Below are 10,726 nucleotides of genomic sequence, written 5' to 3' on the forward strand. Positions count from 1 at the left end.
AACTTAGTTGTTATTCTTGGCTGAATAACTCTAGAAGGTTTTAAAAGCCCTTTAAAATTAAATATGTACACAGTTTGGATTAAATGAAAGTATAGTCAAATTTTTTAATTAGCATGTTTTTGTGTTTTGCTTTGGTTCCGAAATTGGTACCGAGAACCGTGGATTTTGACTGGTATTGGTACCGAATATTGACATTTTGGTACCGTGACAACACTAGTGTGCACTGTGTATATTTATGTACATATAAATACACACACATGCATGTATATATTTAAGAAAAATGTTACGTTTATATATTAAATATATTTATAAGTTTATAAATTATATGAAAATACATATATATATGCAAATACATAAATATTTTCAAATATATTTTGTAAATATTTTCAAAATATATGCTGTATGTGTGTGTATTTATATATAAATAATAAATATACACAAAACACACACATATATTATGTAAACAAAAACTTTATTTTGACAGCACTAAAAATGAGGTAGACAAAAATGCCAGACAACAATATTAGCAAACCATTCTTACCTGATGTGATATTTACGTCCTGCCAAGTGACTGGCCCAGTAGCCAGACTTCCAGAAACGGTATCCATCCATCTCTCTTCGGCTCTCACAGAAAGGCGTGTAACCGTACGGCGCTCCCTCCAGATCAAAGTCCCGCAGCTCCTTCAGGTCTGTGCGAACTATCTGTAGGAAAACGCACAACAACAAAATTTTTCAATCCTAGATTGTGGGTCTTTGTATTCACAGACAAAAGAAAGTAATTGCTGGTAATGGATGCAGGTCAGATGAAAACCTGCATTGCCCAGAAGAAACGAAATCTTTAAATATTTGTATTTATTGTTGTTTATATTTAATCTCCAGCTGCATTTTTCTTTACCCAGAGGTGGCAGCAGTGTATCATCAGATGTGTAATGTGCATGATGCCCTCTCCAGTTTGCATAACAAACACCTTGGATTACAACAACTGCTGTGCAATTCCAGTGACTACAAATGGGTGATCTGTTTGTACATAGACTTTTGAAAATAAATCTCCTAAGAGCAGGCTTGTACTTAGTGCTCACTAGAGATAAGATTTCATGCCACACAACAGCACTGCTCTGTTTTTGTACCTGATCCGCATCTACAAAGAGGATCTTGTCCACAGCCAGCGGGAAGAGCACATCGAGGAACAGGATCTTATATCCCCAGATGATCCTTTGCTTTTCTGTCTGCTGGTGAAGCCAGCGTGGCCATTTATACTGTACCAACTCATACTGGAAACCATACTTCTCTGCCATATATGGAATAAACTCCTACAAAAAGATATACAAAAATATGTAACACTACTGTAATTTTTAATAAGAAATGTATTTATTTAGCAAGGACGCAGTAAACTAGCAGTATAATGCTACAAAAGACTTCTATTTCAAATAAATGCTGTTCTTTCAGACTTTTTATTCATCAAAGAATCATGAAAAAAGCATCATGGTTTACACAATAATATTAAACAGAACAACTGTTTGCAACACTGATAAAATTAAGAATTTTTTCTTGAGCACCAAATCAGCATATTAGCATGATTTCTGAAGGATCATGTGACACTGGAGTAATGGCTACTGAATTTAAAATAATATAAATATAAAATATATTAGTTGAAATGCATTTTTTAATTCTATTTTAAATAGAAAATAATATATATATATATATATATTGTGTAATTAGGCTGCATTTATTTGTCAAATACAGTATAAACAGCAATATTGTGAAATATAAAAAAAAATTATGGCAAAGCCGAAATGTTGAAAATAAAATATAATATATATTACATTAAATACATACAATATAAGGGTCAGTTAACAGTGCCATCATGTTAAATCTCAAATCCAGTACCTTAAAAGTAGGAGACAGGTAGTTTTTGAGGAACCAGAACTTGACGGGTGTCTTGGTGTGTTTGAGCACAGACAGCATCATTATCCTGCAGAGACAGAGAGAGGCCAAAGCTCAACACAGAGTGCCTGCAGAAGAGTTATGCGAGTGACCTTCTAAACTGAGCTGCATTACACAACCAATAACATTGCCATATAAGAATAATATAAGAATCCATAATAAGACACAGCAAGTCACAGAGATCAGCATTTAAAAACAGGCCTAAACAGAACTATATATAAGGAGGAAAATGTCACAAAAAATCAAGATGTGATCCAAGCCAGGAGGTCATGTAAAAGTTATTGCATTTTCTTAATATGTGAAATTAGAAGATGTATGTGTGTCATTTTTCATTATCACATAAGGATATACACAAGAGGACTTGTCTGTATTACATGTCAAAACTGTAGCCATTTCGGCTGCACAAGAATAATATTAAAGTCATATATTTGTCATAGCACAAATGTCATGATTCATTTGAGAACATGAACAGGGCTCTATGCTAATATTATTTGTCTATGCAAACAACGACAACTTGAACATTTGATAAACAAAAATATATATTGGTTATGCTGAACAGGCCAGCAGTTTATGAATATTAAAATAATCCGCTATGGCATTCACAACTAATTGAATATATTTTCATGAATGATCTGTTAAGCCGTTATATGTTTATGTAATTGATGTTTTTTTCTGATTCCATTATATATGCAATATCAGTGTATTCAAGTCACTTGTATAGGTGTAACCAAATATTTTCTTCACATTTACAGTAATTTCCATTAGTAATGCTGGCACTGTAAAATCCAACTGAAAGCAGCCGTTTACCTGAGGAACCGCTCATACAGGTGACCAGAGGCCACAGAAAAAATGTTAATGACATCATCTTTCTCCTGTTTGGGTTCTTCTGGCTTTGAACCACCAGTAAGTCCTCTGAAAGAGATAAAGAAAGAACCATTAACAGACAAATACTGTAAGTGAGAGCTACAGTAGAACTCAACAGGCAACACTTTGTACCTGGTTATAGATGTCCAGAATCCAGAGTCGTTCTCATGGGTATCATCACTAAGAAGTTCCTCTTTCATCATATCAGGCTTTTTCTGCACCTGCAAACATGATTTAGGGCAACAGAATCTATGCATGAAATCCCTCAGCACTAATGTCGAGCACATGCAATTGCAACATTCTGGGAGCCACTTGGAAGGAATTGATCACGTGAATCTTAAATCACAGCATTCTGGTTCTGTGAGACATGGGTGATGGGCAGGGTAGAAACGAGTTATGAAACAGTTTGGAATTGCAAAATAAAGCATGATTTAAATGCAATGCAATAACACAAGTATGTAATGTCTTATTCAGCAAGTATGCATTCAATTGACCAAAAGCATTTCTATGTCAAACAAAGGCTTTTCTTTTGAACTTTCTATTCATCAAAGAATCATTAAAAAAAAACGTATCATGGTTTCCACAAAAATCTTAAGTAGCACAACTGGTTTCAACATTAATAATAAGAAGAAATGTTTTTAAGCACCAAATCAGCATATTATAATGATTTCTGAAGGATCATGAAACACTGAAGACTGAAGCAATGATGCTGAAAATTCAGCTTTGACATTTAAATATATAAAAATAGAAAACAGCTGTTTTAAATTGTAATAATAGTTCATAATATTCCTGCAGGTTCTATTATGAAAAACAAAAATCAATAGAAAGGCTTTAAAGTTGAAATTAAAAAAAAAAACATGTTTTTGTTATATCAATAAAATGCCGCAAAAGTCTGATGTATCAAGTAAATATAAAGTACATGAAAAGTCCATATGTATAAATGACAAGTTTAAAGGTTCTCTAAACAGTTTGAATGAAATTAAGTAAAATATTTAACTCTTCACCTTATTTGACCTAGACTTCATGAGTCAATAAGAGTGATGGGGATTCCTACCTCTTCAAGGTAGATGTTATCTAGATCATAGCGTGTGTGGACAGACTCAACCATCCAGCTCTCGGGGGTGTTGAGGTTGAGGGTAAACAACAGCGACTGTGGCATATCCAAGAATTTAGCCATCGGACCAGGAGCAAAGCTGCTATCTGCCATAAATGAAACCTCCGGCTCCAAAACATATCGATAAAAACTGAGTAGAAAAAACGGCTTAGTTTTAACAGAAACATACAATTATTGTACAAAAATATTACAAGATATTTTAAAACATAAGCTAGCCTAAAACAATAATGTAGCACTTCAGAGTAAATTATGTATTGTCATACCCCACGTTATTGCGGCCTGTAAAAAAATTCAAGTAAACAGTGAAATGTGAAGGTGACTATGATGGAGCATGTGTTCTCACAGAGACACTGTCTCTTTTCTAACCTTTTCAGTGGGAGGTCAGAGAGCTTGGACTGGCAGTTCATGAACACTCGCAGGTTGACGTTGACCAGCTGCTTCAACACCTGAGTGGGCACACAGAAAAACAGGAAGTGACTTGAGTCAAGGTAGAAACAACCAAATGAACCTGCTCTCAACGACAGCTGGTCTCAGAGATAGAGCCAACAAATGCAGACTGACTGCTGACTGACTGTACCTGTTAAATGTCACGGAGAGGGACCAGATGTCCTGTGATGACTAATGCAGGTACATACACAACATGTAGGACAAGCAGGACATGATTCTGGATCAACATCCATTGGGCAACATTCTTAATAAATAATAATGGCTCTAACATAATCAAGAGGTCAAGGTTTGGCTGGTTAGCATGATCTAGTCCAGCCCCTGCTGGTAGATTCAGTATCTAAACCATCTGGGTCCACATGTCCTACTTTTATAAGTTATGTTAAGTGAAGGTATGCAGAAGTTCTCACCAAAAGGAGGGGTGCCAGTTTCTGAGCATCTCTGGTCACTGGATCCACAACAGCTACAACATCGAAGTACACTTCCTCTTCCTTTGGTCTGATCTTTAGAGCGCTGTGAAGAGAAATGGAGAGGAAGTTGACAACTGAATTCTGAGGATTTAGAGATGTCCTGGTATGAGAAGAAGTGACGTACCTGTATCTGTCTTCTGCAAAAGTGTGCTCGAGCCTTGCCTCACCTTTGGGTTGGGAGGACAGCAGGGCGTCCACCTTCATCACCAGATCACTAGCTCTAAATCACAATGCATACAAAACAAACAAATCGAGGCTAAGACACAAAATCTATTTTATGCAAGTAAATGAATGCAAATGCTTCAAGCTAAACAAGCTCACTTTCACGTGTCGTCGCATTAAAAAATGTCAGAACACCATTCAGCTTGAAAAGAATTATGCTGTGCAACTTAGTTCCTTTTTGTTCATCTGTGTAGACATGTTTATAACTAGATAGATGATTAACAATCATTTAATGAGAACAGACATTTGAACACAACCATTGTACCCCACTAAGGGGTGTGAATATTTTCTCTGATTGAATTAATATTATGAACAATAATTTTATATTGTGGTAAAATTATGGTTAGTTCAGACTTGTTTTTTCACTCTGTCACGCACATTTAAAGGTTGGAGTCTTTCACATCAGTGAAACCCTAAAATATAAATAGCATATTAGGTTTAGAGTTCAAAATGTCCTGCAAAACATGATCAATCAAAATAATAAAATAATTGTGTTTTTTTATGTACTAGCATTTGACTCTAAATATATCTTTTAAAATTACATTTAAATATATTTTAGCTTAATACATTAATTTACCTAAATGTTAATATAGAAATAAACATTATATTGAGATGCCACATTGTGTAAATTATTTAAATTAGATTCACAAAAAAATGATGCCAGTGGAGATCAGACATTGGAAACGATGGCAAAAATGGTTTGTTTTTGTATTGTATTTTGTCACTTTTATTGACATGTATAACAGAGAGGATAAGAAACCAGATTAAAACCTGTGTCACCCACATGAGCACCATAGCTAACCAAATACACATGTGCTAACAAAAGCCTAGCAAAAGGCAAAAATGTGCTCAAACTCTGTCTCACAGAGGCTTGGTGTCAGATTCAAGCACTGATAAAGACAATGACTGCCTCCTCTATTACACCCAACACTTCAATAATCAGCCCTCTAAAAGTTTACTGAGAGGATAATGAACATGGTGTCACTGTCTCAGTCTGCTCTTCCAGTAAATACACATAAAATGGCACGTTTATTACGTCTCCATCTTCAAGGCAGACCGACACACTTCATTAAGAGGAAGTAATTACTGCAGAGAGTACTTGTGATGGTTATGTTTAATGCATTGTAATCCTTCTACAGCTCTGACAGAAGGGCATTCTGTACTCAAAGTGGTTTATAGCTCAGCTTATGTTATATATACTTGAACATTTGCATCAACCAACGAAAGTGTCTATAACCTGTTGCACAGGATTGGTCTAGCATACCTGTCCTCTACCATGCCCAGCTGTTGAATTTTGGCCCTAATACTCTCTCCTGATGTCTTTAGGATAATGCTTTCCAGAAGCAGGAAATCATCCTGGTTGAAGACCTCCCCTTCTTCCAATGGACCAATGATCTGCACAGAAAAAGACAAAAAGCAGAATAAGAAGAGCTTTCATGGCGTCAGGATTCTTGCTATACAAAATGTCTAACTTACTCTTCCATTACTGATCACAGCTCTCTGGCCCTTCTGCAGTTTGAGGACATCCCGACAGTAGGCAGAGTGAGCCAACAGGAAGTTCACATTAGGGGACTCATATGCACTCTTAAACAGGGGAACATCCATGCCCTGTAGGGCAGAAAAATGCAGAAGGATCTGGTTAGATTGGTTCTATATTAAATTCTGCAGTTTAAAAGTGACATTCGCACCAGCAATAGTGAAATAACCCAGAGCAAATAATCCATCACAACTGTAAATGAATTACAGGAGAGCTTATTTTACCCCGACAGCAAACTCTGCGTTCTCGGTGGGATTATTTATCACCCCTAATCGTACATTATTTCTGGTTTTCTAAAAAAAAAAAAAAAAAAAAAAATGACATAAAATTATGATTAGTTTAGACTTGTTTTTTTCCCACTCTAATCACACACATTTAAAGAATAAAGCTGTTATATAAAGTTGCTATAGAAATATTATAAATCACATACTATGTTTAGTGTTTGAAATATCCAATGTTGTTATTAAATAAAATCACATTTAAAAAAAAAAGTTTTAGATTTAATTGAAATAAAGGCAAAATAAAATATAAATATTAGATGAAAAATTTAAAGAAAAAATTTAAAGAAAATTCTAAATGTTACCTTTGCAACTATCTGAAATAGGTTCAAGTACTACAATTAGTCAAACTAATAATGCTTAGTACAAATATCTGAAATAACCTAATAAAAAATGAAAACACACATTACTAAAATTAAAATTAAAGTGAATTAATAAATAATATAATAGTATCCGATAATAATAATAATAATATATATAACATAACCATAACATAAGCAGTAAGGAACAAAGCTATATGTGTGCTGTTTATGTTTTTTTGAACATACATATTTTATTATGAATTATATTAAAATTTTTATATAAAGCTTTATAATAATTACATTGATTTTATAAACATTGATATACTAATACTGTAGTGCGATTTGCTACTTTGTGTGAATACATTTAGATTAGATTCACAAACAAGGGTAGTAACAATTTAAATTGCCAGTCAATGTCTTCTATTAATCAGACAGACCACTGTGGCAAAAAGTTAATTTTATGCACTCCGTACAAGGTTTTATCTTTTACAGCTAACTTTGACGGAACTGGCTCAGTGACATTGCCCTACCATGTGACGTATAGCATCATACATCAGCTGTCGTCCCGAGGGCTGGTCAAAATCTCCCACTACCCAGAAAGTCACTGGACGGATGATGCCATCATCTGCAAGTCAGAGAAGGACAGACACACAGGCTGAAGAAAATTACACAGTCGAGAAATGCTGTTTCCTCATGCAATCTAAAGAGGTGAGTGAAAATGATGTGAGGAACTGAAAGCATTCTGGTTTGTCTTAGGTTTTAACAGTCAAAAAGGCGAGATGTATCTGAAGAGCCCAAGCGGCACACAAAGACAGACAGGCAATTTCAACCTAGAAATAAACCTGTAAACGTCTGTAAAAGAAAGATATTACAGGGGACCACAGGATAGAAAGAGTATCTCTTTCATCCATCACACACTGACAGTTCTGACAGATGACAAATGCACAGCTGTGCTTAAATCAATAGCAAGCTTCAGAAAACGTCTTCACTTGGCTAAAGGAAAACAACAACAACAATCATAATACACTAATCTTAAAACTTGCAGACACACTTAAAAAGGAATATTCTGGGGCATTTACAACTTTAGCTATCAATATCATCAGTGGCATACTGTCAATTACCACAGAAAATTATTTAGAGCTGTCCCTCAGTATATTTTAAACTACAAAAACTCATTCAGAGAAATGCACTTGGTTTATAATGAAAGTCTAGATGGCCAGAGCATTTAAGAATATGAGGCTTGTATTTCAGTTGAAGCGCCAACATTATATTTGTCTGAATTGTCCTTTTGAGGTTGGACTGCTTTTCTAGATGGACAAAATTCTGATGTAATTTCACTTCTATATATTACGTCACATCCCTTCATACTTTCATCCTTGTATCACACATACCGAGCCTAACAGAGGTTTTCATGTTTGTACTTTTAAAACAGTGGGACAGAAAAATTGACATTTTAAATATTTATAGATATTTATTCAAAGTAGTTGCACACTGACCTGCTAGGCTTCCATTATAAGTGTATTCCTGTAAATGCATTCCCATTTGTGTACACAAACTGAGAGACAGAGTCAAAGTTAGCCTACTTCCTGTGGTAATCGACAGCATGCCGCAGATGTGGTACACAGACATTAAGTTTTAAATGACCCAGAATATTCCTTCAAGCAACAGAGAGTGTTATGTTAATGATGTCAATGTAAGCTTTTTCTAACAATATCTGCACCCGGGCACTGTATGTTTAGATGAGATCTATGGGAAGTGGGCTGTCAGTTAAGTGAGTATAACAGCTCAATGCAATTACCAGAAGCATCCCTGGTTGACATCCCTGAAATCAGCATTCAAGAAAAACAAGGAATGAAGAAACACAAATAAAAGCAGACAGATATATTTAGTGGTCCACAGACAGTTTTTGGTGTCTAAAGCCAGGTGTACACTAGCATTTTTTTGTGTTGCCTGTCAGATTATATAATGAGACTATACTAAAATTTCTATAATGAGAAATTTTGGCTAAAGGACAAAACTGTTTGTACAACATTAAATATCTTTCATGGCAGACTGTGTGATATACATGTCAGCCAAGTCTTTGGTCATTACTGGGCAATTTAAGTCACCAATCCATTCTCCAAAGCAAACTGAAGGACATTTTTATATTATAATGCAATGAAACACTAAGTACGAAGATATTTGTTGCATATAATATACACAAGCTAGTATCAACTACGTTTTCTCGGTGAGAACGTCATTCTTATTAAACCAAGGGCCAGATTTACTAAGAGCTTGCAGCAGTGCAAACCTTCTTTGGCTTTTTTTAATTTACTAAGATTTGCGATTGTCAATTTTCTAGTATTTGCACCATTATTCAACATCCAACAAATGTAGTATTGTCAGAAGATCACTGACAGAATTTTCCACTCCCATCACCACTTTTAAGGGATTGCGGTCTCATGCTAATTTGCCCTGTTTAGTAAATCTGGCGGTAAGACTGCTTATGACAAATATCTTTGACAACTTCTGAAATTTGATTTGGTTTGCCAAAACCGCAGTGTGCACCTGGGTAAATAGCGTAAGATGGACAGAACAACGAGAAATTATACACTTCCCACAGGTCCCATAGAGAAACCCTCAATTGTTCATATATCAGCAGGTTGCTGCAGCAATCACCTCACCTTTCTTTGTCATGTAATTCAAGCTGTTGGCCACCGCTGCATTCTTGTCTTTGGTGTCCAGAAAGAGGAAACGTGCATATTCGTCGATAAAATGATTGTCTGGAAAAGAAAAGACTTGTTTTTTTTGGAGGTCAGGTGATGGCAAACACTTGGGGAGAAAATGAAAATAAGGTTGTGCTTTGTTCTCTGTTAGAGGTACATTCACATTCATAATTGAATCCAACCAAAGCCATTTCAAATGCAGCTATTTTAAACATGGAGTGCTATTTGAGTTCAGATTGAAATGGGTCTTTTTCTCAGCTTCCTGAAAGACTGCAAATATGCTATTCAAAAGCTATTAAAATTCAGTTTCAAATTCCTTGCAAAAACAAAGCAGTTTATGAATATCATTGCCGCAGTTTCATTTGTACGTCTTTGTAAATAAATGGGCTATCAAGAACAAACAAGACATTTAGCACAGAATTCACAATGAGGCAGATATTCATTCCCGAGAGCATGTGAGAGCGTACGTGTTGTATATCTCAAACTAGCTCATTTACCGGAGGAAAAGCTATTTATGATTCAACAGAAAATAAGTGGGGAGCAGCAAAACACTGAAAAAACTATTTGTTATGAACCCAATCAGACAAGAACTCACTGGTGGCAGAAAGGTCCAGATAATTCCTGTTGGTGCTCAGGACTCTGGAATTGATTCGTGGGACCACATTGGGCTGATTCATGATAAAATCCACTACATCATGGTCACTGTTCAGTTCACCCTGAAAAGATCAAAAGAGTCATTTCAAAAGATGACACTGAAAATAAATAAACTGTACTTCAGATAAATGAAAAAATAAATATATAATATTATTTATTTATATATATATATATATATATATATATATATAT

At 35.1% G+C, this 10,726-nt stretch overlaps 1 protein-coding gene across 1 annotated transcript in view; it reads right to left on the minus strand.

Annotated features, from left to right (window-relative positions):
• LOC107602600 (UDP-glucose:glycoprotein glucosyltransferase 1-like) overlaps positions 1-10,726 on the minus strand; it is a gene marked incomplete at its 3' end in the record, with an annotated part of 26,680 nt that overhangs the window by 1,651 nt on the left and 14,303 nt on the right. The window contains exons 19-33 of the mRNA XM_016295142.1: positions 10,476-10,596; positions 9,839-9,937; positions 7,706-7,800; positions 6,820-6,888; positions 6,535-6,666; positions 6,323-6,453; positions 4,961-5,056; positions 4,777-4,879; positions 4,289-4,368; positions 3,863-4,052; positions 2,941-3,131; positions 2,752-2,856; positions 1,888-1,972; positions 1,128-1,310; positions 542-702 (exon numbers count right to left, since the gene is read on the minus strand). Of these exons, the coding sequence (XP_016150628.1) occupies positions 542-702; positions 1,128-1,310; positions 1,888-1,972; positions 2,752-2,856; positions 2,941-3,131; positions 3,863-4,052; positions 4,289-4,368; positions 4,777-4,879; positions 4,961-5,056; positions 6,323-6,453; positions 6,535-6,666; positions 6,820-6,888; positions 7,706-7,800; positions 9,839-9,937; positions 10,476-10,596 (1,841 nt within the window). The remainder of the gene's footprint in view (positions 1-541; positions 703-1,127; positions 1,311-1,887; positions 1,973-2,751; positions 2,857-2,940; positions 3,132-3,862; positions 4,053-4,288; positions 4,369-4,776; positions 4,880-4,960; positions 5,057-6,322; positions 6,454-6,534; positions 6,667-6,819; positions 6,889-7,705; positions 7,801-9,838; positions 9,938-10,475; positions 10,597-10,726) is intronic.

Source organism: Sinocyclocheilus grahami, unplaced genomic scaffold (genome assembly GCF_001515645.1).
Source record: "Sinocyclocheilus grahami isolate Dianchi unplaced genomic scaffold, SAMN03320097.WGS_v1.1 scaffold331.1, whole genome shotgun sequence".
Taxonomy (NCBI): domain Eukaryota; kingdom Metazoa; phylum Chordata; class Actinopteri; order Cypriniformes; family Cyprinidae; genus Sinocyclocheilus; species Sinocyclocheilus grahami.